The sequence below is a fragment of the Phialemonium atrogriseum genome, assembly GCF_030411735.1.
Source record: "Phialemonium atrogriseum strain 8032-3 unplaced genomic scaffold QBC33scaffold_17, whole genome shotgun sequence".
Taxonomy (NCBI): domain Eukaryota; kingdom Fungi; phylum Ascomycota; class Sordariomycetes; order Cephalothecales; family Cephalothecaceae; genus Phialemonium; species Phialemonium atrogriseum.
Genome location: NW_026848154.1, coordinates 126,101 through 152,984, shown reverse-complemented (window position 1 = coordinate 152,984; position 26,884 = coordinate 126,101). Strand labels below are relative to the sequence as shown.

Sequence of the window (26,884 nt, the reverse complement as noted above, 5' to 3'; positions counted from 1 at the left end):
TCCTTCATCTTTGCGATGCGATGAGTAACCAAGCGATGCATATGTAGCCGCACCAACTCCAACATAGCCTCTCAACAATGTCTCGAGGAGGTGGAGGTGGCAGAGGTGGCGGGCGGGGTGGTCGCCGGGGCGGTCGAGGCGGCATGGCGAATAACCTGCCCTGGGACAATGATCCCAACCTGGAGCTCGATGGCCGACCCTCCGAACTATTCCCAGTAAGTCTTCTGCAGTCAACGGTTGTCCAGGCCGTCCGTCTATTAGTCCCATGCGCTTACATGGCTTCCTTTTTGTGGTAGGAATACAACGTCCCCCAAGCCGCGCCGCTTTCCAAGAAGGAGGAGAGGCAAATCTCCTGCTTCCTTCTCTTCCGCGAACAAGTCCACGATGGACCACTCTTTACCCAGGCCCGGACCTGGAGTCTCGATTCCACCACGCCAGGCCGCGTGTACGGCCAAGACCAGATAAACAAGCGCTACGGCGTGAAGAACAAGGCCACCGTTGACCCCTTCCTGGCCATGCCCACCTATTCCCAGCGCTTCAGCAGGCAGGAGCGGTCCCTGCCCGATCTCGCAAGCCGGCCGTTTGCGAAGGAGTTTTTCCCGCCCGAACTACACGCAACGCTCGAAGGGGCGGACGGGGCCACCGGTGGGGCTAAGCGGCGGAAGATGACCAAGAAAACCCACGCTTTGTCCAACATCACCTCCCTCCGCACCGCCGAGGAGATCTTCCTGCCTGAGGCCGAACAGCAGGGGTTTGGCGATGTGGATGGCCAGAGCAAGGCGTTGCAGATGCTCGACAAGATTGACAACAATGATGAGGGTGCCGACGGCCTCGATCTTGACGACGAGGACGATTGGGTTCGGCCTACCAATGCTGAGGATGGGGAGGATAACGCCGAGGACGAAGACCAGTATGACGACGAGTCGGGAGATGACTACAACGCTGAACAGTACTTTGAGGAGAATCAGGCCGACGATGACTACGATGAGGGAGGTGATGGTGGTGATGATTTCTTCTAGGGCGGCCCTTTGGGCCGAGGAGGGTGGACTGACTGCGATTATCTCTACCCAGTTGCATTGCTAGGAGTTGGGATGGCACCAGAAGAGTCCGGCTTGGATGGACCTTGACCTTTGTTATTATAGAATTTGCATGGTTGATACCGAATTCGATGGCGTTTGTGGGTATGTCAAGCTTGTCAGCCACATAAAGTGTTGCCTCAACGGTTAGCTGTTTGCTTCAGCATGAGTCACAGGGAAAAGCTGTCGATAGAACAAAGCTATAGTGAGGCATGTGCATGCCATTACTGTGATATACATTGATATCTCGTCAGAACAAGCACGCTCGTGCTAATTCCTGCTAACTACCCCTTTCCCATAATAAGAACACTGATTATCAGCGCACCCCGTTACTACCATTCCCCAGCAATTCTCCCAACTGCAGAGACGTCATCCCTTCGCGGGCTCCCCCCACGACCCCGGCGACCTGGAGTATGCTCTCCTCGAAGTCCCGTAATACCGCAGCGAGCTCGACGACCTTCTCATCGGCCCGGTTCTGGACGCCATCCTTGGGCGTCGCGGCCACTCGTTGCAGCTGCTCCAACACGTTCCCCTGGACGGCATGCAAGTGCAACTCGATCTCGGTGAGGTTCCCCTCGAACTTCTTCATCGTATCCCCCATCTCGTCCGCCGTCCTGGAGAAGAAATCCACCAGAACCGAGTTGCTCTCGCCGTCCGCGTCCCCGGCGCCACCACCCGTACCTCCCTGTTGACCCCTAGTCGACCAAAGACCGGCCTGGTGGTACGCCGTCGGCAGCTTGAGGTTGTCGACGGCCTTGAAGGACAGGCGCGCGTTGTCGGCATCCACCTTGACCAGCTCACGCAGCTGCTTGACGGCCACGGCATCGCCCGTCAGCGCGCTCTCGACGCCCGAGGCCTTGCGGCCGACGAAGTTGACGTCGGTGGGGATGCACGACAGCTGCTCGCCGTGCGCCGGCATGAACGCGTCCAGCTCGTTCTTCTGCGCGATGAAGCCCTGGATCGCCCTGTCGATCTCGGCGATCCTGTTCTGGAGGTCCTCCTGCAGGTCGTTGAACCGCGTCGTCGGCCGGATGTTGCTGACGTCGATCCGCACGCCAGGGACGACCTGCTGTTGTTGGGTGGACTGGCCCAGGGTCAGACCAGACCCAAGTACAGACTGGCCGAAGGCATTGGTCTGCTGCGGTTGGGCGGTGGGTTGGTTGAGACTGCCGCTGGGAAATGTTAACACGGACACGGCGGGAAGAGGGTGGTGTAGCTGCTCACAATAGGGATCCACCAGGCCTGTTCTGCCCCAAAGCTCCACCTGTGCCAGCCACGGAGCCTCCGAATAAGCCTCCGGTGGTCTGCTGAGGCTGCTGCTGCTGCTGCTGCTGTAGTTGCTGTTGCTGTTGTTGCTGCTGCTGCTGTTGAGTCGAGGCACCGAAGAGGCCTCCTTGTTGGGCTGGCTGGGTATTCTGCAAGCTTCCAAACATGCCACCACCTTGCTGAGGTTGAGCCGACGTCGTAGATCCGAATAACCCGCCAGGCCTTTGTTGCTGGGTGGCCGTGTTCCCAAACAAACCGCCAGCTTGTTGTTGCGGCTGCTGCTGCTGCTGCGCGGCTGGTGTTGATCCGAACATCCCTCCCGTTTGTTGCGGCTGCGATGTTGCGATCGAGCCAAACAAGCCGCCGGTCTGTTGAGGCTGGGATATCGTCGTGGTCGATCCAAATAATCCTCCCGTTTGTTGAGGCTGGGACAAAGGCTGCGCGCTGCCGAAAAGTCCTCCCGTCCGTTGGGGCTGCGAGGTTGTGCTTCCAAACAGGGATCCGGTCGACTGAGGCTGCTGCGACGTCGACGCCGTGCCAAACAACCCTCCAGACTGTGCCGGCTGAGATGTCGAGGCACTCGTGCTACCAAACAATCCTCCGGCTGCCGGGGGCTGACTCGTGGCACTTCCACTGTAAAAGGGTTAGGGGCGATCTGGATGTCTCAACGAGGTGTCCTGAAAGTGACGACTTACAATAGATTCGCGCCGCTGGTATTGATGCTGAGCCCACCAGGACCGCTGGCTGACCGTGTGAAAGCCATGCTAAAAGTCTCTGGCGCGGATTAGCGCCAACGTGGAGAATGCAATCCGGTTTGGAATGTGGCGTAGCCAATGTTTTCGTTGCTTTGCTTTGTTTGCCTTTATTAGCTTCGAATTTTCTGCCGGCTTTGAGCCTCAGTCGCGTGTGGATAAGGGCGATTGGAGCCGCCAGGGTTTGACCGCCTGCCGCCTCCCACCCGACCTAGGTGAGCCGCGGTCGGATTAACTATGCCACCGACCTCACCCACCTTCCTTGAGCTTGAGCTTAACAGACGTTGATTTCGTTTTCTCAATTCCCTCCACGACACTTTGCGACCGGAATATTCGCCATGGATATCGACGAAGACGATGATTTTTACGCCCCGGAAGAGCCCGATGTTCAACCAACAGCCACTGCAGCAGCCCCTGCAGCCCCGGTAGCTGCCAAAACAGAGTCCCAGAATGACGAGCTTGAAGAAGGCGAGGAAGAGGACGAGAGTGGGGAGATGGACGAAGATGATGATTCAGTAGGTTGGACTTCAATCTCCAGCTCTGGGACAGCCATACTGAACAAAATATAGGACATAGACATCATAACAGAGAGGAAAGACGGCTCCAAACCAGCTCCTCCCTCGTGAGCTTGCCCCACCTTGTCAACCCCACGTTGCGCATTGCGCCCTAACACCATATTAGACAGACACGATACAGCGAAATAAGAAATATCCCACAAAGGTCCACATCCAATGATGCGACGGTGAAGGCTGCGCCCGTCAAGAAAGAAGAGGCTTCCAAGCCATCCACATCTGGGGCGGACCTTCCCGCAGTATCCACGTCCAAAGTCGACGTGAACGCTATTCCCGTCCACAAGCCGACAGGGAAGCCTATTACTCAAGTCAGCATCGACGAAGGTTGGTTTAACTGACGTCTTATCTTGTTTTCTGCTCAGTTTATGCTGATCACGACGCCCTGTAGACCTTCCAGAGAACGACAAGCCCTGGCGCAAACCGGGCACCGACCTCTCAGACTATTTCAATTACGGCTTCGACGAGTTCACATGGGCGCTGTACGCCCAAAAACAGGAGACACTGCGTGGCGAGTACAACCAGGACGCCGTCGCCCAAAACAACAAGAAGATGTTCGAGGAGATGACCAACATGATGATGATGGGCGGCATGATGCCGGGGATGCCAGGCGGGCCAGGAGCAGGCGGTCCGGCGGCGGGCGCCGGCGCCGGGGGGGCGGCGATGCCCGGAATGGACGGCATGCCGCCCGAGATGCAGGCCATGATGCAGCAGATGATGGCGAGCGGCATGGACCCCAGCCAGATGGATGCGGGCGCCATGTCGGCCATGTTCGCCGGCATGCAGAACCCTGGCGGCGCCGGCGGGGCGGGAGCCCAGGGCGCGCAGGGGCAGAACTTCGGCGCCGGCTTTGGCGGGAACCAGGGGCAGGGGTACGGCTACGACCAGCAGGGAATGGGTGGTGGAGGTGGCCGAGGCAATTTCGGCGGAGGGAGGGGTCGAGGAGGGAGGAGGAATTGGTAATGACAGTAATGATATCCCAAAAATTCATTCATCTTCATTAAGTTTTCCCTTCAATTGGCCTCCCTGAGGCCAATTGACTTGTCAATTGACTTGCAATTGAACCCAATGGTACCTATATAAACTCACCAGCATCATCCGTCGGGGATAGTCGACCAGCCTCAAGGGATTTACAACACATTCCCGCTGTCAAACACCATCATCACTTATCTTCATGAGAACAATTAACCTGCCAGATGAACAGGTTCTTTGTTTTGTCACATTTGCACGCCCAATTCATATCTACATCACAGATTCTTTGTTCGACAGGAATCAGTGCTTTGTTCAGTTCCTGTCTATAAATATCGGCCCCGCCTCTCAAGACGAAAAGTTCCAGTTCCTCCAAAACTCCATGGCCCAATGCCTTCCCGGGGTATCTCAAAAACTCCAAGGCTCCATGCATTCCGGGGTATCGTAAAACTCCGAGGCGCCATGCGTTCCAGGGTATCATAAAAAAGCATATCCATGGGCTCTCAATGGCCCAGGCGACAAAACCAGTCAGACTCTAGCAACCATGCCCAATGACCTGATTCCGGATAGTCCCGTGCGCCACAATATGCTTGAGAAAAAATGAAAAACAAAAGAAAAACAGAAGAAAAAGCAATCAGTACAAGACTCCGATGGAGTGAAAACATCCTCAGACTAATCCTGGGTTAAGTCTTTCAGCCAGGAGTACTCATCCTGGCCGAACAAGGGCTCGTTCAAACCCATGTCGCCCCCCAAAAACATTTCACCCAAAGATCCGTCGCCGTATGTCAGGAAGTCCTGAGGGAGAGGCTGTAGGGCAAAGGCGTCAGCGGCAGGCGCGGCTGCAGGATCCTGGAGCTCCGCCTCCGACGTGGCAGCAGCCTCCTCCTGACTGAAAGTCGTGACTGTGTGTTGGTTAGCGACAGGCATCTCAATGCTTGTCAGGGGCAAGGGAGAAAACTTACCGAACGATCCAGCATCTCCGAGCTCAATTTGTCCACCGCCAGCCTGGACACCCAGCTGCTCCTCGACGTCGAGGTTCTCGAAGGCCGTCGAGGGGCTGGGCATGGGGCTGCCAAGCAGGATGGCCGGTGCAAAGACCGTCGACGGACCGGACATGGGGCCCACGTTCAGGACGGCCGGGTCGATGGTGATCGGGCCCAGCCCCTGCGGCCGGATATCGGCGGCCGTGAAGTCGCCGATCCCCTCGTAGGCGACGGCAATCCCGCTGTTCCTCGACGTGTAATGAGCCAAGTTGAAGCCCGGCACGGGCGGGAGGTATGGCAGAGCCTGGTTGCCGCGGCCGCTGCCCACGTCTGCTGGTGTGACCGGAGAGAACTCTCCCGGCGTGCTAGGCGCGGCAGATGGTCCCCTCTGGCTGTCGAGGGCGGGCACCGCAGAAAGGGCGGGCGCGGCAGGAGCTGGGGCGCGGCGGGAGCTGGGGCGCGAGGCAGGGGCTGGGGCCGGGGCGGAGGCAGAGGCCGGGGCGGGGCGTGTGGCTCGGCGAGGGCCGCGGCGCGTGGTCGAACCCGAGGGACCCTGTGTCGGCGCTGATGTGGCCGGAAGCCGGGCAGCCCGTTCCACGGCGGATTGTTGGGGCTTGTTGGCTGCCCGCTCCCTCTGGAGCCGCTCGCACTCCTTGTTCAGCTGGGCGCTACCAGGCTGTGGGGGCGCGATGGTCTCCCCAGAAACGGCATCGACCAGGCTCAGGTCTTCGTTGACCCTGACCTGGGTGTTATTGAGGGCGGCGATGCCGGCCTTCACCTGGACATTTCGGGTCCGGTTCAGATCCTTGTTCTGGATCTTGCGCTGCGAGAATGTCAGGCGCTGTCGAGTTTTAGTTGCCCTGTACTGGGAGAAGCTTACCTTGTACTCCTGGTTGGGAGCCGCTGCCAATCGCCGAGCGAAGTCACTGGTCATCACTCCGTGGACTGCGCCCTTGGAGTGCTGGGATAGTAGTCAGAATTGGCAAGCTGGTTAGAGGTGAGAGGATTGACGAATGCTTACCCTGAAGGCATACTCGATCTTTTCGAACCTTTCCATGAAGGTCGGGAACTTGTCGTAATGCCAGGTCACGCCCCTCCATGAGCCTGCGTGGACAATGCCGTCCTGAGCCTCCTTTGCTGCAATCTATTTTGCTGAGTTAATCAATGTTCGTGGCAAGTTAGCAGCAGATCTAGATACTAACCAGAGTGTCCCAGCAAGCAATCTCGATCTCGAGATTGGCGGCATTCTTTATCCGAGCCACATGAGTGCTGTCGGCTATCCCAGCATCTTCCTGTGGCTCTTCCTCCTCGTCCTCCAACTCACCAGCCTTCCTCTTGTTGGACTTCCTCTTTTGACGAGTATCGTCAATGGCTGACTCGATGTCCGTCATGGCCACGAACAATCGGCGCACCAGTTCGCTCTGGCCCGCAAAATCCGCCGGGAAGTCCGTCGCAGCTGGAACATTTGTCCGCCCCTTCTTGTCATTGAGCGACATGTACTGTTCCTTCACCTCGAGGGCATGCTCAGAGCTGGTGAGGAGGCCCTTGTAGACATGGTCACGGTCTGTAAGGGCCTCCCGAATGTCATCCTTCGAAGGTTGAGCCCCGAGGTTCGTCGTCGGCGGGGCTGGCAGGGCCGGGGCTGGGATGATCGGTGCTTCCTGGGGTCTCAGGTGCGCCAGGTTCTGTAGCTCTGTGAGGAGGCTACGGGGAGGAACGGATTGGAGAAAGCGTCTGATAAAGGCAGAAGCTGGGGCAACTCTCGCTGGGAAGTTGAAGCCCTCGAGAGGTGGAATGTTTCCATTCCTGTCCCGGTGCTGAACAAGCGTGTCTATGACCCCAGTCAGGGCTTCATGGACTTACCAACCGCGGGGAAGGAGATTGTGTGAGACTTACCAATCACCTGGAAGACAGGCGTCTTCGACGCCTCGTCCAGTCCCTGAAGCCAGGTAATCACCTGGTCCACTGTGGGACCGTACGAGGTGGCAGCCTGAGAAGAAGCCATTGCTATATGATTTCGCAGTTAGTAAGACAACCAGTCGTCGCCGTGCCCATTGAGGGCCCCTATCTAGGGAGGGGTAATATCCCATATTGCTGAGGACCATCATTGGCATGCCTCGATATCAATGGGAAGGGCCTGTCGGTAGAGAGGGACAGTTGTGGGAGCATTCAAGGTCTCGAAGAGATAGATGTAGCAATATATTGAAGCACATGTGCTTTGAGTCTGTCACAACTTACCGAAAGACTAGATGGACTGTGAAGAGGTAGAAGGTAAACAGTAACTTTGCCTTGAAAAATCTGTCGACAGATTTGTCGGCAGCCTGTGACAATAACGACCGCGATGGAAGACAGAGACGCGATAAACAAAGGCAAGCTTGACAAGATCAACTTGACAAGATGAGCTTGGCAGCGATGAAGGAATGAAGGCAACAGGGACGAAAGCAATATTACGAATACAATATTGATGAAAACAATATTGATGAGGGTGAACGCGATGGATGAAGATATTACCGATGAACGAAGACGATGAATGAAGGCGATAGTGTTCCAAGGGAAGAAGCGAAGGTCGCAAGCAAGATGGAAAATTGCAAGAAAGTAAGGTCAAGTCCAGCCTGTTGGGTTGAAAAGGTGAGGTTGTGGGAAAAGTGTGGCCAGGTGAACGGGATAGAGGGCCCTATATATACTTGAAGACGGACCCTCTGGCTGATTGTAGAGGGCAGATTGAAGCCTCATTCAATACGTAGGCTCCACTACTCTAGACCGCGGTGAATATAAAATAGCTTCAGTCAACTTGCTCTCAGATCAGTAGACTGACAGGGGTTGGTTAGTTTGATGCCCTTTGGCCTGACTCAACGCTTGGCGTTGTCTCGGTGACGACTCTTGGGAACGAGAGTAGAGTTCGGCCGGGAGGCCATCACTGTCGAGCTTTATATTGGGAGGTTTTCGGGGCTCAAGTACCAAGTCCACCTGTTTACTCGGAGAGACCCCCCTGGGTCCACGACAGAAAGGGGTAAAGTCATCGATAACCGGGGTCTTTAGGATCTAATACGGAGCAAGGGTACAAGTCTACGGTCCCTCAAAATAGCCTGGTAAGGAGGACCAACGACAAAGTTGGCTGAAAACCAAAACACCATGTGCAAATATCGAAACTCGCGACAACTTCGCGTTACGCGTAACGCGCCCCTGAACCCACCACTGAATCACATTAGCGGCTCGACTGACTGAGGCATCTCTCACTCGGTGCAATTGATTTAATGATTTAATTGTGAGCCAGTCAGATCAATCCATTTAATGGGTTATGAGTGAATCTAATCACTCGGGTCATGGTTTACGAGCCACGAGACCAACGGTCGCTTTGCCACCTGGACCAGGTATCCAGGCAGACATATACCATATTTAATTCGTGATGTATGAAATCCATGCTTCAATTATTCACTCGTGTGCGTCCCTGACCCTCGGCGAAGTAGCTGATGTCTAACGAGTAGCGGGGAGGACCGGTCGGCCCAGAGGACCAGGATCGATTCAGACGAGCAGCACGAAAACACCTGATTGACTGAATATCAAGATCCAAGGATACAGGAAGTACACTTTATAATGAGATTTTGCAAACCGGCGGCTATTCTAATGATTATTGAGTTCGGGAGCTGAAATAGAAGACCAGATACTCCGATACTCAGAGCCAACAGGCCTGCGGCTGAACGACCGCGAGTATCAACAAACCTGTCTTTCCAAGATATTGAAGGGCCATATATGAGAATCCTTAGCAAGCTAGTCACATATGGGTTACGGACGTATCACATATACTGTCGAGAAAGGAATGGTGGCCGAGTTACAATAGACTGTCTGCCCCTTGAAGAGGTTGCCGGCAGGTTCAGACTGAAATTTACCATGGCCCGATTTCGACCAGCTCTTCGTCATACAACCAACCTATCTGTTTGAGTGCGGCACCTACAATCTCAGCGGCAGGAGGGCGGCAGGCAATGGGGACGGGGACGATGTCGAGTGCCTCCCCGGGGGGGGGCCGGGGGGCGCAAATATCCCGGCTACGAAATAGCACCATAAAATACTCCAGAATACCCGGAATACTCTGGAATACCCCAGAGAGTGTTGTTCGATATATGTGAGAGGCATGGTCGACCAAAAAACTACCGCCAGTCGCTAATCACCCAAATCAACGGCGCTTTCCCGAATCGGGTAATACGAAAATCAGACACAGGCAGCGTAATCAGTAAGACGAGCCAATTGAAAAATAGGGCGTCGATTTAAATAATTATACCGTGGTTGATGTTGAATTAAAATATTCAAAAAGTTGACTCCTGAGGCTCTACACTGCTAAATCACGACTCCCGAGTCGATTGTCGTTGAACTTTTGGACTCGAAGCTCACTAAGCAAGGATCCCTGCAGGGGCATGGGCCAGGAGTGGACGGGATTGGCTGCGGGAAACAAGCCAATGAGCTACTGCAGGTTGGCACGTTTTGGGAAGGAAACTTTCGAATGCCCTGGAACCACCCCTCCTACCAATGACGCCACGCCCACTACCGGACGCCCCATTGGCTTTTCTGCGAGTCTTTTGTGTGGGAAGAGGGCAGCTCAGAAGACGAGATGGATGCCAGAGAATGTTAGGTTCAGGAGAATAGCAGTTGACTAACCATTGACTACCGGTTAATCATTATACACGTGTAGCCGCCATTGGCGGTAACCCCCAAGATGGAGGGGCAGCCATTATCGAGGGATGGTGGGGTTAGACAACTGCCCCCTCCTTCGAATATATCTTCCTGCATGTGAGAGGACCCGGTAAGGGCCTGGGCGATGACGCTGTTCGTCCAGGGGGGCCAGTGGTAGGTCAACGTTGTATTCCCTGTACCCGTGCCACGCCCCACTTTAATTGGTACTCGAGGGCTCCTACCACCTAAAGGTGGTGCTGGCCACCAAAATAACCAGATCACCAAAATAACCACTTTTTTGACCATACCTACTATATACGCGTTATATACGCTTTAATAACCGGAATCCTACCTCTGAATCGTATACTTCTGCCCTTTCTAGCTTTCCAGACATCCTCCATTTGCGTGCCTCTTTTGCAACCTCTTCGTAGAAGCGTTTATATGCATTCCGCTGCCTCAATTCTGCTGCCTCAATGACCTTCCTTGCCTTCGCAACCTCGTCAACCTCCTTTTGCTGTACCATTTGACGCCCTATTGCTACAGTAAGCATGCCCCCTGACTGTAAAGGCGTATTCTTCATTGCCTGCCGTTGCCTAGCTACTGCCTCTGCCATTTTAGTCCTTCCTAGGTCTCGTTTGGTCTGAACAAGCTCAGCTGCCAAAGACAAGGACCCTCTAATATATCAACCTAAATTATAGGCAAAGTCTGGATCTATATCCTCGTCTTCCTCAAGTGCAGTCTCTAGCTTATCAGCTACCTTGTTAATTTGCCATAACGTTACTAGCGTATTGAATGGTGAAGAATAAAGTCTATCTGGTATAGCAGAAGGGGGGGTTTCTCTAGCTTAACAAGCTTCCAGGATTTCCAGGACTGGTTGAAGGTTAAATGGCCAGATTCCAGTCTTCCGAAAGGCAGAGAGGATAGTGGATTTCTTGAATGCCTGTTGCTATACCTTCCCAATGCAAGAAAGAAACTCGATCTTGGAGATATTGATAAGGCTATCGCAAACCATAAGATCTAGTGCCTGCGCATGGTAGTGCTTTAGAGGTTGGAAGACTACTACGTCTAGAGGTTAAAGTAGATGCGTAAGGTTTAGAGGCATGCCAAAAGGAATGATTCTATAGTCATCGCAGTACTAGATAAACTGCTTTGTGTGGTAAGATCTATGGCCATCAACAATAAGCAAGCGTTTAGAGCTAATGGAAGTCTTTGCTAAGTGCTTCTCGAAGTGCTAAAGCCACTCAAGGCTAATCTCATCATTCGAGTAGCCAGTAAAGGTAGGTCGAATGGCAGTTTCTTCGTCTAGCTTTGGGATTTGGTACCATTAAGCCATATAGAGTTGCCTAGAGAGGATCAAGAAGGCAGGGATATATTGGCCACCAGCAGAGATAGCCTCAATTGCAGTGGCAGACTCTCGATTCTCTAGAATGGAGAAGTAATAGGCTTTCTTCCAGCAGGTTACAATGAGCTGATCCTTTCCAACCCCTATTCGAAACCCAGTCTCATCCATATTCCAGATATCTTCAGGGGGGATTCTATAGGCTGCAATAGTCGTACGAAGAAGCTGGAAGTACTGATTAACTCGTTGGAGGTCTTTTGAGGCTTGCTGGTCTGAATGGAGTCTTTTCTGAAGCTGGTGGAAGTAGCTATAGCGCTTAAGAAAGCGGGTAGTCTATCTTTAGCCAACCGGCGCAAAATCCTCAGCACCACAACGCTTACGCAAAATGGTATTTGCAGCGTCAGTCACAAAGCCTGCGCGTACTGAAAGATTGATACTATCAAGTCTATCAATATAGCGGCAAATTGCTTTTTCCTCTGGCCTTGTAAGCTTGGTATTTGCTGCTGGCTGCCCTGATTTTGGTACGCGGCCCTTGCAGCGGTAGCGGAGGCGGCCACGCGGCACGCCAAATTCTCGGGCTACTGCGGCTAGTTTAGCCTTGGGAAAGTCTTCAAGGTATTGGAGGGCTTCTTGAATACGTGATTCTATAGTTAAAATGGTCAATATATGGCAAAAAAGTGGTTGTTTTGGCAGATATAGTAGGTATGGTCAAAAAAGTGGTTATTTTGGTGATCTGGTTATTTTGGTGGCCAGCACCACCTTTAGGTGGTAGGAGCCCTCGAGTACCAATTAAAGTGGGGCGTGGCACGGGTATTCGCTTGCCAAGTTGTGCTGTTCCCACAATTGCCCGAGTGGGGGTTCCCTTTTGTCAAGGGATCCGCAATTCGGAGGAGCCAGGATTTCTTCAAGCGTCTCGGTAAAGTTAGGTACAAATAGGTAGACTGGGCCCCGGGTTGAAAAGCCTCCACCAGGGTCGTCTATAGTCTTCCCAGTTACCCCAGACTCTTCAGACATAATCTCTCTCTCCAGTCGACGAGATGGCAATCCTTGCCGCCTCAACAGTCGAGCCGAACATGGCCCTATCAAAACGAACTAACACGGCTGCCCTCATCGGTCCAACGGGGAAGTTTGCCCTCCATTTGCACCAGACCTTTGCCTCCGTCTCGCTATTCGTCCTGATCCGCATGGGGTTGGCCGCCAACCTCATCCTGCTCAGCTTCCTCTGCACTACTCGATTTGTTGCCTTCCGATCATCTCTCGCCATGCGCTTCCTGGCACTCAAAGCCGTTGCGGTCGTGGGATGGGGATGCTGGGCCGCCTGGAAATCCAGAACCTTTACGCGCTTCAGAAAGAAGGTCGAGATCGAGTTATACGCCCTCGTCGTGGGACCGGGTGGGAACACACTGTTTCTCCTGCTCTTCTGGCCGGGCTGGATCGTCTTGCTGGTAGCTCTCTGGGTAATGAGCATGTTGTCGTGGTTCTAGGGTGAGTCCACCTGCTTCAATGACTTGAAAAAAAGCGGGGAGATTCACACATCCTTCTAGGCTAGGCGACTGCGTAGCAGCGTCAATCAATTTCCGCTTGGACGGAAGAGTAGCCTACAACATGGCTAACCCTCTCTCAATGAGCGTCAACGAAACCTCATTTCGAGAAGAAAAAGGCATTCCCGCCAGGATCACGCCGAATCTCGCTTTGGTAATCCTTCTCGGGGTCGAACTCCTGCCACACACTGGCGGGATAGATGTGCTTATTGCGCTCATACCACCGTCGATCCACAACTTTGGTGAATGTTGGGTCGTCAGAGGCGCCCTCGAGAGTGCTAATGTCGGGCAGGTCCTTGGGTGTGCCTTTTGCAGGAGCTGACAGAGGGTCTGCCGGCTTCACATTGGCTTCCCCCTTAGCCTTTACCGCCGGAGGGGCTTCAGCGCTATAGTCGAACAGACGCCGGCGCCCCGGACCGTTGGTCTTGTTCACAATGAAGAAGTAGATCTCATAGTGCTGGAATGCATCAGATATAGACAATTCAAAATAGTGCTGAAAGGAAAGTACTCACATGCGGTATTATGATGGACCCACGGACGAGGATTAGATCGTCGACGCCAACCCGTGCCCATTCTCGCCTGGCATTGGCACTCTTCTCACCGCCGACGCCCAGCTCCGCTCCCACCTTTCGGCTCTTGTCGAGGACGACCCAGGCGAAGTCGCCCTTCTTGACCCGCACGACTCCGCCGGGGACGTTGGTTCCGTCGTAAAAGACAAACGGAATCGCAATCTCGGTGGCCTTGACCGCCGTTTGCAGCACCAGGAATTCCTTGCGCAAGGCGTCCCGCTCTGCGGCCTCCCGTCGGAGAGCCGCCTTAGTCAAGGCCCTGGGGACGACCCCGACCGAGGCGTTTGCCGTAAACTTGCTGGTCGGTTTCTTGTCCCTGTCCGAATTCCTCGTCGCCGCCGCTGCATCGTCCTGCTCGCTCGCAGCCGCCTTCCCGGCCTTCACCTTGGCAGGAGGAGCAGGTGAGACATCCTCCCCGTCGTCCCCTTCGCCCTCGTCCTCCCCAAACGACACCAGGGCCTTTGCGCGCCTCTTCTTCTTCCTCTTGGCCGCGTGCCGTTCCGCCTCGCTATTGTTGTTGTCGCTGGCGTTGTTCGGCGTGCCCGTCAGCGAGCGGTCCGGGGTCGACACGCCGGTGCCGCCGGTGCCTGATAGCGCGACTGCAATCTCGCGCGCCTCTCTCTCCTGCTGCTCGATCACCTCGGCGCGCCGCTTGCGGAAGTCGGAGAGCGCGACGAGGCCCACGGTGTTTGTGGTGAGGCGCTCGTGCGTCGACTGGTTCTGCGGGGTGAAGCGCGGGGGCTGTGGGTTCGACATGGTCCTCGGTCGAGAAATCGAGAGTCGAGTATGTGTTTCGCGGGGTCCTTGAGGGATTGGTTGGCCGGTCGAGACCTTGAGGTGAAAAATCAGAGAAAGAATCATCTTCGAGTACCTACTTAACAACTCGTGAAGTTAGATAAGCAATTTGTGGGGGCAATAGCGATCGAGGTCCTGAGCACAGGCCACATTGGGGGGCAGTTCTGTGTAGGTACCTCGGTGTCAATCAACAGAATGGAAGGCGAACATCAATAGACATGGGATTCTGGCTCTTTATTTCTATTCCTTGGCTTGCAAAAGGCGCTTCAGAAACCCAGAAAAACTCTCAAACAAGCCTTCATCATGGCCCTCGACCCAACGAACCCTAGTGACAGCCTCTCTTGTTCCAACATCAATAGTGATGAGGAAGCCAAATGCGCAGGCCTCGGGGGCCCGTGTATCAGTGGGCGAGACCCCCGTCTTCTCCTCGCGGAGCTTCTTCCTCCTCCAAGCCCTACTCCAGACATTCTCCCTTGCCCGTCCAATCCCTCTCAGTTTTTGCGGCTCCCACTCCCAAGAAAGCAGCTCAAGGGCCCCAACGGTCTGCGCAACACGGTCCGCCAGGGGCCCAACTCCTTGGTGACTTGGCGATGTACACAAGTCCACCTCCACCGCCGCGGGAAGTAGTTTCTTCCATGTGGTAACCTTGATGCCCCTCGCCGCGTCCTGGGAGGGCCTCATCGGGCCGAAGCTCCACCCGATAGCCCATCGTCTCGTCTTGTTGCCCTGAATGAATTCCGTGATGGCGTAATTGTCAATGCCGTTTTGACGCAGACTCTCCACAAATGCCTCGGCACTCGACACCTTTCCGAACATTGACGTGTACCATTGGACCCGGTCGCGTAGTACAAGTGACTCTGCCAGTATCCGGCCGACGAATGCCACCTCTCCTCCCTCGCACACCATCTCAACTGGTGCTCCGGTGCAAGCTGAATGCGGAGGCCGTGCCTTCTGCTTGGCAGAGGAGATCATCTCATCCTCGGAAAGGTAGAATGGCGGGTTCGTCATGACGAAGTCGATGGAACCAAGGCCAAGGTCGTCGAGCGGTATCAATGAATCAGACGGTTTCCGCGCCACGATTCTGATGCGGTCATCCAAGCCATTGAGCTTGACGTTCTTCTGCGCGTAACTGATATTCTTCGCGTCGATATCTTTCCAATCATCAATATCTTTGGTCTGGCAGATCTGGCTCAGTGAAAATCTTACCTGTGCCGATGAAGTTCCACGGTCGCTGGGCTGAGCCAAGAAGTGGGTAGATACAGCTGGCGCCAGTGCCGACGTCCAGCCCTGAGAGCTTCCTGCCATGGTAATTATACGACGTCGAATCCATGAGCTCCTTGAGCCACAATATGTAATTATGTCGATTTGGAACCTGGCGGCATGGTCAGCACGATGAGCCTGAGAGAGCTGTCGTGAGACATGGATGAGCTGCGAGCACTTCTTACAGGTGGGCAAAGCCTATCATCAGGCAGATCGGTCTCGAGGCCAAAGTCGAGCTTCAATAGCGTCTTTGTCAACTGCATGACTGCCTTCGGGTCACTGAAGTTGAGCTGGCCACTGCTCTTCAGGCTGCGGTTTGTGACTCGGGTCAGAGAGAAGCAATCCATATAATGGCAGTGAAGGGACTTACAAGGCTGCAAATTCTGCATCACGCTTTCCGAGCAGACGGAAATCAAGCTCATTGCCATAGAGATTTCGGTAATAGCTGTCCGGTTTCTGAGATGGGTTGGCTGAGAAGGCGGGCATCGCGGGCGCCGCCGTAGCGTGATGGGCGCCAGCATCTTCGGCCTGTGTTGTCATCTCATCATCCACCGCCTTCCTCTTCGCGGCCATGATGGGTCCAATGCCTTCGGTTCATCGCCTGATTGTGATGTGGGTGCCGATCAGATAAGGGATGGATGGTCTGTGGGTTTTTACATCATCGTCATCGTTGTCGTTGCCCATGGAGATTTCCCCTGCTGTCACGTGGTAATTCCAAACTCAGAATCCCCCTTTTGAAGAATCTTCGTTCAATAGGTAACAATGAGCTTGAAATCTATTCCTGAGGCACAATCTAGGGGCCAATTGATTTGTAGCCTTTTATGTGGATGATAATGATGCAAGCGCTTGTTTGATCCTACAACTCGGATGCCAATATGGCTTGCGATTGTAATGGTGAGCAGTGTGACGAAGTTGCTCTCGATCTCGATTGTCATTTCCGAGGTCAATTGGATATACAGGCACGACACCAAAGGCTGGTTGCTCAAAACGTACTGGAAATTATTGCACAGAGGGAGTAGCAAGAGATCCCTTCCCAATCCCCATGCGGGACTATCGTAAAGGAGCACGTCTTCTGGATCGATGCTATAAAAAACCTGTCCGCCATTACCAAGATCTGACCAAGCGCTTTCGCTCATCTCATCCGGAGATCTTGTCTGGCATTGCCAGTTAAACGGAACAGTGGTGTCTACCTGAACTCACTCGGGATAACCTTCGCTTTCCTCATTCGATCAAAAACACCCCCCCAAGCCTCCCTCGTCGACCTCTCCTCCGTGAAACCAGCCCTGTCGTACATCTTCGTCATGTCATACTGGCGATCGGTATCGAACTGAGTGAGCAGGAAATACTCGAAGCCGGGGAACGTCCGCGGGCTGTCGGCGTGCCCACTCTGCAGACCATACTTCTCCTCCATCCGGTTCCAGACATCGATGTGCTCGCGGATGTACCCGCGCACCTCGACCGGGTTGTCCCGCTCCAGCTTGACGCCCCTCAGCCCAAAGTACGCGCACAGCACCGGCCACTTCTCCCGCCAGCAGGACGGACCCCGCGCGTCGGCGACGTTGAATGCCTCGCCCTTGCGGTCCTTCCACGGCGCTGTCAGGCTGACGTGCAGCGTCTGCCGCGCGATCATGTCCGAGCTCGAGTCGATGCTCAACGCGCCCCAGCTGGCCTCGGTGCCGGGGAACGGGCACTCGGCGCCCTCGCCGTCCACCTCGCGCCGCAAGCTGAGGTAGATGCCCAGCACGGTGCCCAGCGAGTAGAAGTTCTGGTTCGGGACGAAGCCGATGATGATGTCCGGGCGGGTGTCGGCCCAGCCCCACTTCTTGGCGGCCGAGTACTCGTTGAGCCAGTCGATCTGGGGGTTGTAGAACAAGTCCTCCCCGTAGGGAGAGGGCAGGCAGGGGAGAGATTCCGACAGGGGCGGTTTCATGATGGCTGGCCTGTCGTGGAGTAAGTGACAGCCGTAATGCTTCGCACCTGTCTGGAGCACGACGAATTCCAGATCGGGCGAGAGCCTGTCGACAGCCATTACAGCCCTCTGGAACATGGCGACCGCCTCCCTGAGCTCGGCCTGGATGTCCGTCTGGGCCTTGTATGCTATTTGGGAAGTTAGAATTTGAGCTCGAGGTGGGCCTGTAGTTGTTGCAACGAACCGAGATATAGCACATGGGTGATCTTGTTGATATCTGGCACCTTGGCTTCCAGCGTGTTCTCCAAATCTTCTTGGCTGCCTTGCAGCAGGTCGATTCCGGACACGATGGAGAGCCTCTTGTCCTTGGGCCATTGGGACTGCTCGAGGCTCAATGGTCTGTTCGTCAGGGCGACAACGCCACCCCAGACCCCCTTTTTGGGGTAGTCATTCAAGATTTCGTTGACAAGTGCCCAGCCAGTCACCCCGCTGGCGCCGAATACGAGGGCGCGCTTCTCTCCCGACATCCTGTTCCCTATATCCGGGGACAAGCACTTCTATTGATGGTGTGTCGTGTGAAAATAAGACTTTGCTAACCGGACGGATATTCGAGAAGGCAGTTCCTAGGTGGTGAGCTCCGGGACGAACGGCTGCTCCGGCAGGCGGCGACTTATAGATAGCGCCCCCAACACCTACCACTTCTCCGGATTTGCATGGGTATTGTCTCCCGCGACAGAGGGGGTGGATTCCGCAGATTACGGAGATAGGGATTTGGGGCTGTGCGGAGGCGGCGCTTAAACTTGAGGCAGGCAGAGCTTTTCCGATGCCTTCTCCACATGAACAATATCCTGCTATGTACCCACAATGATGAAGAGCAGCGCAAACAACGAGGAGGTTTCACGTCGCATTGGAACCGGAGGTCAACAACATTAGAATAGGTAATGTACATCCAACCACACGGCCACTGCTCTGAGGCGGTATTCTAGACGCCAAGACCAGATCTCGCACGGTAAAGCGAAATGTCTATATGGAGACGAAGGAGTTAGTGAATGTTGAGGCAGCTTTGGGTAGGTATTTCCGATTCCACGACCATCAGGTAAGAAAGATTGATCCGGGAACTGCCAAATTGGTCAATCTGGCGAGCCGTTATTGGTGGGGAGGAGCTCCGTTGGAGACTCGGCGAAGACCCGGGCCCGGCCAGTTCCATCCCAACCTACCTACCTGGGAATACTGCGGTACACTCCGTAGGTAGGCACACTAATACGTCATAATTATTATGGGTCCCTCCTCGTGCTCAGGGGTCACGGCTATAATGCTGGCGGCCCTGGCAGATCCCAACTCAGCTTTATCAGCCTCCTACCTATCTTGCGGGTTGTCTCTCTCTCCCTACCTAGTGTACCTTTAAAGCGCCCCGTGATCATGTCACTGGTATGTAATAGCGAGATCATCCCGGCAAGACCTGTTCTGCATCGGCTAGTAGGCAGCATGTATGCCTTGTAAGGCAGGAAAGGAAGAAATTGCTTGCCTGTCTGTCCTAGGCGGCCCACTCAATATCACGCAGGGCCCCCTGTGCAGCAGGCAGCCCTAGGCAGCCAGCTCTGGGCAGCTGCGAGGTCTTCTTAGTGTAGGATGGACCAACTGCCATCGTCCTCCAAACTGTGACTCAGGCCGACATGAGACCAAAATGCAGATGTTCACAAGTACATAAGGAGACGATCGGCGTCCACTTGGTCTCTTGGAACTTCCATTCCGTCTTTTCCATCTCATCAGATACCGGGGTGGCTTACGGAACGCTCTGGCCGTTGACCCACTATTTTAGCCCCGCGGTACTCAGATTGGAAGGCAACCCTCCGCTTCGACGCTTCCTGCCGCCCCCCTCATCCCGGTCCCGTCCTGCCTTACCTTGACGGAAACTTGGTGGGGCTTGCTGTCCGACGCATCTTATCGATAAGACCCTGGTAGCTGCCAGGCACCTACGAACCATACGGTCACCTTCAGATGGAAACTACGACACCATCTAATCTACCTATTCAGATAGCCCTCTCTACCCTCCTCCTATCTTGACTGCGGTTCCGGGCAATTAGGTGGGCAAGACACTAGGTAATACTTCAGACGCCTGGAAGGGACCGCTGACCACCATTTCTAGCACCTCACCGACTTCTGCAATCCCCTGCCGACCACATCACCTTGCATCGTGTTCTCGCGTCACCTGGCGGTGCAGCAAAGCGTAGTGCTGGTGCATCCAGCTAGTAGGCAGCACTGCTCCTTTCCACCCCCTCTATCTATCTGCATCCCGCCCTCCCCCAATCTATTGGCTCTACTTCGTCCACCTGCCTGTGTACCCGTGTCAAACCATCTGTCAAAAGCCATCTGCTGACTTCCGTCTTTACTCCCGTGCCAGCTTATTTTCGTCGCCTGTGCACCTTTGCTTGCGCTTTCTTTAGTTGCATCGCCTATTACGCAGTCTCCCGAAGTACCTAGCTATCTTATTAGCTTGCTCAACCTTGATCTTCTCTGACCCAAGTTTTATTTCCCACTTCCATCCTGAGCCGTCCCACTCACAAATTCCCACAGCGGCCAGCCACAACTGCTTGAGCCCACCACCTGTCACTATGGACTCACAAGAGAAAACATCGGCTAGTGTGCGTGAAGGCAACCTGCCGGATCATCCCAAAAATGAGGATTCAAAGGTGCCCACAGAGATGTCCAAACCTGTTGAAGGGCAGCACAAGCCCATCAAAGGGACCGAAGCCACCAAGAAGGTCAAGAAGGTCAAGAGCGCAAAGAAGTACACCAAGTCTAAACTGAAGAAGTCGAAGAAGCAGGTTGTTGTTGATGGCTCTTCATCCGACTCCAGCAGCGACGATGCCGAAGATAGCTCCTCCGACTCGGACCTCGAATATTCCCTTAGCGAATCCGACTCCGCAGGACAGAGTTCGCGGAAGAGAAGCTCCAAGAAGCGCCGTGCTGCGCAGAAGTCTAAGAAGCATGTTCGCACAGCAGACCGGAAGAAGCCCGTCAAGGGGAAGGCTCGGCAGAGGGCTGCATCTGATTCGGGCTCGGACTCATCGGACAGCGACAGCGACAACCTGGGAGATCTGGGTAGTAATAACTCCCAGATAGCCCAGCGAGGACAGCAAGATCTCGTCAACAAGCAGCTCCAGCTCATGCAACAATACCAGTACCAATACCAGCAACAACTGCAGAATAGCGGGAATGTCTATCAGTACCCGAATAACACCGTCCCTCCTCAGGGACTTGCTCAGAACGTTGCCCCAATTTATAATCAGGGAAATCAGCTCCGCATGGCTCCCCTCGGCGGAGGGGGACTCCAGGCTACTGGACAGAATCTCGCGCTCGGCGGTCTCAATCGAAACCTCGCCATCGATAACGAGCAACAGCGGCAGGGGGACATCAAGAAAGGGCAGAAGCCCACCAAGCTTGACTACAAGCGAGTAGACCAGGTCTGGGATAACAGCCTCCACAGCTACAAGCTCCAACCCACTGCCCAAGATGTTGCCGAGGTCCGATACGACGGGTTCTTGTTTCAGGTGCGCCGTACCTTCGACTGGGAAGGGAAATACAAGGCTACCATCGTCGATATCAAGAGCAAACTTCTTCGTGAATGTCTGCAGGAGGTCATGGGTGACATTAAGGGTGTGAGCTTGGTTGATGAAGTTCCTAAACTGGACCCGAACATGCTATTTCTGTAAGTCACTGTCAAACCCCCCCCGCCCCCCCCAAAAAAAAAAATCTGCTTTCTTCCCTCGAAAGGTATCCCATCACCCATAGCCACCGTCTTCCGGCAGCTGAGTCTAGTTTAGGTATCTTGAAGAGCTCCGCAAACACGTGAAAACCCTCAAGAGGGCAAGACCCTCGAAAGGCAACAAGCATGAGCGCAAGAAGGAGGAAAAGCGCCTCAAATCCAAGCGACAACACCTGAAGATCCTCCTCAAGTACATAGATAAGGACTACGCCGTCGTGAAAGCCAGGTAAATATACTTCCAGTCCCCATACAGCGCGTACTTGGCTAAAACACACGCTGTAGCCTCTATCCCATGCTCGAGAACGGCCTCATCACATTCGACCTCTTGTGGGCTTTATGGAAGCCGAAGACGCTAGCCCTCACGACAACATATGGCTCACCCGACGAACGGCGCGCATTTAGGGTGGAGATGGCCGAGAAACGATGCTCCATGTCTAGAGGGCAGTTCTACAACGTCGAGGGGAAGGCAAGCAAACTCGCAGCTCATGTATAATGCTAGATTGGTGACTAACGGAATGGCACAGTACCTCGAATTTGATGGCAAACAATTCGGCTACGGGAGCATATATGAAGAGGTGCCTCAGTTTCGAGGAGCCTGCAAGATTACGAGCCTCCCCTGCTATCCTCTCCAATATGACAAGGACGAGGCCAAGACCAGAAAGGAGCTGATCGAACGCGGCAAGAAGTTCGTGTCTCTCGGCGGAGTACATTACAAGAGCCACGAGGGTATGGCATACTACAAGAAGAAGAAGGGAGTGGTCAAAATCCACATCAACGGCCGGATTATGGTGGACGCCCGGATCCACCGCCGAATCAACCCGAACTATCCCGTCTCTCTTGTCCGCCCGACGGGTCACGACGATTCCTCGGATTCCTCGGATTCTGACGCCGACGAATCCTCCGACTGCGCGGACCCCCCCATCTACAACCCCTCCTACGAGGATAACGGCGACGATGGATCTCGCCTCGAACAGTTAGATCAGGTCAACCATGTGACAAAGGCCACCCGACGCACGAGCAGTAACTCGCAGGGGATACAGGTGCCGAAGGCCAATGGCGAGGAAGCACCCGCTGGAAACCCCGAGCAAGTACCTAATGGGGACGAAGTTGCAGAACAGAATGGCATCGACGAATTGGGGACAACCGACGACAATCAGCCTCCGCAGTTCACTGACGAGGAATACCTCATTGCATCCCCAGTGGTACTTGGCTTCGCCTTTGACGAGAAGCTGTGGGTGGAGTTTACTGTCTCAGGGGTCAAGGAAGTGCAGTGGAATGATAATGCCTACCAGTCCTTGGTGCTCGAACCCAAGACGAAGGACATCGTCAGGGTATGTGATGGGACTCAGAACCCACGACGTGGACAACTCACGTGGAATGGCTAGCTAACCAACGATATAGGCCCTCGTCGAGTCTCACAAATACCACGCTGCCGAAAGTATCGACGACGTAATTGTAGGCAAAGGCAAGGGGCTCGTAGGTACGTGTATACGACAGGCGGGTGGCATGTTCAAACTCTGTGGCTAACCGACTCGACTTCGCAGCGGTTCTTCATGGCCCTCCGGGAACAGGCAAGACGCTCACGGCCGAGGGAATCAGCGACTTGCTCAAGTGCCCACTCTACACGGTGTCGGCCGGCGAGCTTGGCACCGATTCCAGGTATCTCGAAGCTGAGCTTCAGAAGATCCTCGACATCTGCCACACATGGGGCGCTATCCTCCTCCTGGACGAGGCCGACGTCTTTCTAGAGAAGCGGAATATGCAAGACATACACCGCAATGCTCTGGTCAGCATCTTTCTCAGGCAGCTGGAGTATTTCCAGGGCATTCTTTTCCTGACGACGAATCGTGTTGAGGTATGCTTCCTCTCTATGATCCTCTCCTTGCTCGGTTTGAGGTTTCCAGTAGCTAACAGAGCCGCGTCCCTCACAGACGTTTGATGATGCCTTCCAGTCACGGATCCATATTGCCCTCCGCTACGATAACCTCGACACGCGAGCCAAGAAGGCGATCTTCAAGATTTTCATCGAGCGGGTTCGTGCTCTCACAAAGATGGACATGAAACCCTTTACCGAGAATGACCTGGACGCCCTGGCGCGGCACGAACTCAATGGTCGGCAAATCAAGAACACAGTCCGAACGGCACAGGCCCTTGCCGTTAACAAGCGCGAACCCCTGTCCATGAAGCACATCCGTCAGGTGCTCGATGTGCAGAAGAAGTTCGAAACTGACTTGAAAGGCGGCACTGGTTATCATGAAGCAATGAGAAGCTACTCATAGGACCATTCTCAAGCCCTGGACATCCTACTCTGGAGCTGTCTCCTCGGGATCCCATCACGGTCTCCCGTCTCGGCAGGACCCCCTTCTCTTAACGATTCCCTAGACATACATAGATGAACGCATGGATACAGGGATATATTACTGGTCTAGAGTTACGAAGCGGAACCTTTCTTGTCAGTGGGCTGTATTTCCAGGTTTGTGGGCCATGTGTGTTTGGTTGTTTCTCTTACAAGTTAGCGAGTTTATTTGTTTGTGTCATAGATATGGAGTAGGAACTTGAGCCAGGTTGCCCTTGATCAATGCAAGTGCACGAACCATCTCCTAGTGACAGGGGTCCAACGGGTAACCCAGCATGCGGGGTCCAACAAAAAGTAGTGAGGTACCTCGGTAATACTTCTCTCACTGTGTTTGCATATGCTGAGAATAATGTACTTGTTAGTACCTGCTTCCATACCCTGGAATTGGGTTCTCGACGTCATTCCCCAACTCCGCCCTACACCAACTCGCGGCTCCGATTGAGACACGGAAACGGCCATCCTCAAGGAAAGTTACAATGGCCGGGTTCAATTGGAAGCGGCTCCTGGGCTGGGGCAATCAGTCAAGCCACGAGCACAGCTTGTTGCATGAGTCTCGAGGCCGTAAGTGTCTCTCTCTCCAAAATATTCCAAGTCCAAAGCTAACACGCGCGGGTCTCCATCTCCAGTCCTCCCGTCCTACGTCAATGAATCAATCGAGTCCGCGATCCCCGCGCCGATCGTGACCAAGGTTGCCCTGCGACTCCGGCGCTTGATCGAGGAGGCCGTGCCGTGTGAGCTCGAGGAAGCCCAGATTACCCGGTCACATAGCAAGATCATTACCAAGGGCGTTATCAAGACCGCCAAGGAGGCTGGTGGTTCCGAGCACCGGGCCTGCGTGGTATGTGTCTTCCCCCGCCGTCTCGTGTCCCGTCCGTACATACTGTCCGACATCTGGCGCTGAAACGTCCGGTAGGTTTTCTGCCTTCTCATCAACAAACGGTGGTACAGCCACCAGGCCTCGATCGAGCTATGGGATGCCGACCTGCTCAAGGTCCGCGCTACTGCATGCGAGGTTATCGCCAAGCACATGTAAGTCGGGCTGCCTACCGCAGCAGTGTCGCCACTTTTGCCATGTCGCCAATTCTGACTGTCGGCACTCTCAGTATCGAAGGCGAGAAGGATCTGACCTACCTCTTCCACTCCGTTCTGCTCAGGCGGTACTCTATCATGCTCGATGGAAGACCGACACTGACCGCAAATGTCATTGAAAAGGCTGTCGATCTCCACAGCCTGAGAGTCATTGGCTCGGCCGGTTACCAGAAGTGCATAAGTTACCTCTGGAAGGGCTGGCTGGTGCAAGATGAGAACGACCCCTCCAGCTTCGTGGACTACAGAGACAAGGACAACACCTCCTGGGTTGCCCATCTGGATCCAGACCGCATGCGGGCCCCAAAGTATCAGAACATCGTTCAGATGCTCATCTCGGTCATCTACCTTGCTCTGTATACAGGTGCCATCAACACTGTTAATCCCGGAGGAGACCTTGACGTCGTCGAGGGCTTGCTTTATGTCTTCACTTTTGGCTTCCTCTGCGATGAGGTGACCAAATTCTGGAAGGCTGGATACCATATCCTCGGCTTCTGGAATGCGTTTAATGCACTCTTGTATATCTTGCTAGCCGTCAGTCTCGTCTTGCGAATGATTGCACTCAGCCACGGCCCCGATGATGGCGATGGCCTGCGTCATCATTTCAACACACTGAGCTACAACTTCCTGGCCGTCAGTGCCCCCATGTTCTGGATTCGACTACTCTTGTATCTGGACAGCTTCCAATTCTTCGGCACCATGCTCGTGGTGCTCAAGGTGATGATGAAGGAGAGCATTATATTCTTTGCCCTCCTGGCCGTCATCATCGTCGGCTTCCTCCAGTCCTTTATGGGGCTCGACTACGCCGAGGACCAGGTTGCGAACAACACACTCTTCTTCGTCCAGGCGATGGCCAACGCTCTCATGCAGAGCCCCGACTTCAGCGGCTTCGAGAAATTTGAGCAGCCTTTCGGCCTGATCCTCTACTATTGCTTTACCTTTATTGTCATGGTAAGATTGCACCATGGGGACAGTAGTCCCCTACCCCCCCCTGCTAGCTCTCCTTCCGAGCCATCCGCTGATCGCCCCCCTCCTCTAGGTCATCCTGCTCAACATCCTCATCGCGCTCTACAACTCGGCCTACCAGGACATATACGACAACGCCAACGACGAGTACCTCGCCCTCTTCTCGCAGCGGACGATGCAGTTCGTGCGCGCGCCCGACGAGAACGTCTTCATCCCGCCGTTCAACCTGATCGAGATCTTCCTGCTGGCGATCCCGCTCGAGTGGTGGATGGACAAGCGGCGGTACGAGTACGTCAACGACGCCGTCATGGCCGTCATCTACTCGCCCGTGCTGCTCGTCGCCGCGTACCTCGAGACGCGCACCGCGGCCGACATACGCCGCAACAGGTCCCGCGGCGACGAGGACGACGACACCGTCGAGGAGTGGGAGCAGATGGCCGGCGAGTGCGACTTTGACGCCGACGGGTGGAATGCGAAGGTCGCGTCGGTGAGGGGGAATGTAGAGGATGATGAGACGGTTGTTGAGGTCAGGAAGCTGCAGAAGGAGGTGGAGGTGTTGAAGGGGTTGATTGAGGAGTTGCATAGGGCTGTTGGTTCTGGCCAGGGCAAGAGCTCCGAGGCCTAGATGGTCCCTGCCCAGATGGGTTTGGGGCCAGGCTTCTCTGCACATGGGCTTGTCCGGCGAGGCTTTCTACGTTATATCATTCTGGTCTCGGGATAGTGGCGCGTGATGAGCTGGGATGCCTCGGGATGTCTGGGGCTGGCCTAGCTGTACAAACCTGCCTTCCCAGGGAATCGCCGACTTTAAAGCCGATGTGTGGCGACAGATTCTGGACTCTGTGTTTATAATCAGGGGAGTCACTCATGTGTTTGATCCGAGCAAGAGACCAGGTGAAAGACGCATTATAGATTGGTACCATACATCAACCATCCTTGGAGCCCTCTTAACGAGGGACCAGTTTTTTGGGGGGAAATAACAACTGAGGTATCAATAGAAGCAGTATCCAACAAACATTA

At 54.5% G+C, this 26,884-nt stretch overlaps 8 protein-coding genes across 8 annotated transcripts; 4 read left to right on the top strand and 4 right to left on the bottom strand.

The window, feature by feature from the left end:
- Positions 1–18: 18 nt before the first annotated feature.
- On the top strand, positions 19–1,358 carry QBC33DRAFT_542710 (III, C31 subunit of DNA-directed RNA polymerase). The gene is made up of 2 exons (XM_060428301.1): positions 19–215; positions 297–1,358. The coding sequence occupies exons 1-2, from the start codon at positions 78–80 to the stop codon at positions 1,017–1,019; spliced, it is 861 nt and encodes a 286-aa protein (XP_060282069.1). The 5' UTR covers positions 19–77; the 3' UTR covers positions 1,020–1,358.
- Positions 1,247–3,252, bottom strand: QBC33DRAFT_542707 (uncharacterized protein). Its single transcript, XM_060428300.1, has 3 exons — positions 3,038–3,252; positions 2,301–2,975; positions 1,247–2,248 (listed from the first exon to the last, which is right to left on the bottom strand). The coding sequence occupies exons 1-3, from the start codon at positions 3,103–3,105 to the stop codon at positions 1,393–1,395; spliced, it is 1,599 nt and encodes a 532-aa protein (XP_060282068.1). The 5' UTR covers positions 3,106–3,252; the 3' UTR covers positions 1,247–1,392.
- A 95-nt stretch (positions 3,253–3,347) lies between these two features.
- Positions 3,348–4,733, top strand: QBC33DRAFT_542706 (Fip1 motif-domain-containing protein). The gene is made up of 4 exons (XM_060428299.1): positions 3,348–3,609; positions 3,664–3,716; positions 3,776–3,990; positions 4,055–4,733. Exons 1-4 carry the CDS (start codon positions 3,433–3,435, stop codon positions 4,624–4,626), a joined length of 1,017 nt encoding a protein of 338 aa, XP_060282067.1. The 5' UTR covers positions 3,348–3,432; the 3' UTR covers positions 4,627–4,733.
- Positions 4,734–6,487: 1,754 nt separating this feature from the next.
- On the bottom strand, positions 6,488–7,342 carry QBC33DRAFT_542701 (uncharacterized protein). Its single transcript, XM_060428298.1, has one exon. It carries the CDS (start codon positions 7,109–7,111, stop codon positions 6,806–6,808), a length of 306 nt encoding a protein of 101 aa, XP_060282066.1. The 5' UTR covers positions 7,112–7,342; the 3' UTR covers positions 6,488–6,805.
- Positions 7,343–12,582: 5,240 nt separating this feature from the next.
- Positions 12,583–13,256, top strand: QBC33DRAFT_119022 (uncharacterized protein). Its single transcript, XM_060421963.1, has 2 exons — positions 12,583–13,104; positions 13,169–13,256. The coding sequence occupies exon 1, from the start codon at positions 12,657–12,659 to the stop codon at positions 13,101–13,103; it is 447 nt and encodes a 148-aa protein (XP_060282065.1). The 5' UTR covers positions 12,583–12,656; the 3' UTR covers position 13,104; positions 13,169–13,256.
- A 4-nt stretch (positions 13,257–13,260) lies between these two features.
- Positions 13,261–16,206, bottom strand: QBC33DRAFT_579188 (putative DUF890 domain-protein; the record flags this gene model as incomplete). Its single annotated transcript, XM_060431119.1, has 6 exons — positions 13,261–13,617; positions 13,673–14,443; positions 14,939–15,675; positions 15,731–15,896; positions 15,970–16,106; positions 16,155–16,206. 6 exons carry the CDS (start codon positions 16,204–16,206, stop codon positions 13,261–13,263), a joined length of 2,220 nt encoding a protein of 739 aa, XP_060282064.1.
- Positions 16,207–16,746: 540 nt separating this feature from the next.
- QBC33DRAFT_119009 (uncharacterized protein) lies at positions 16,747–18,511 on the bottom strand. The gene is made up of 2 exons (XM_060421962.1): positions 17,938–18,511; positions 16,747–17,881 (listed from the first exon to the last, which is right to left on the bottom strand). The coding sequence occupies exons 1-2, from the start codon at positions 18,218–18,220 to the stop codon at positions 16,971–16,973; spliced, it is 1,194 nt and encodes a 397-aa protein (XP_060282063.1). The 5' UTR covers positions 18,221–18,511; the 3' UTR covers positions 16,747–16,970.
- Positions 18,512–20,305: 1,794 nt separating this feature from the next.
- On the top strand, positions 20,306–26,492 carry QBC33DRAFT_579185 (uncharacterized protein; the record flags this gene model as incomplete). Its single annotated transcript, XM_060431118.1, has 11 exons — positions 20,306–21,402; positions 21,518–21,685; positions 21,742–21,925; positions 21,984–22,790; positions 22,861–22,939; positions 23,004–23,314; positions 23,391–23,706; positions 24,442–24,653; positions 24,729–24,844; positions 24,919–25,852; positions 25,941–26,492. The coding sequence occupies 11 exons, from the start codon at positions 20,306–20,308 to the stop codon at positions 26,490–26,492; spliced, it is 4,776 nt and encodes a 1,591-aa protein (XP_060282062.1).
- Positions 26,493–26,884: the final 392 nt, after the last annotated feature.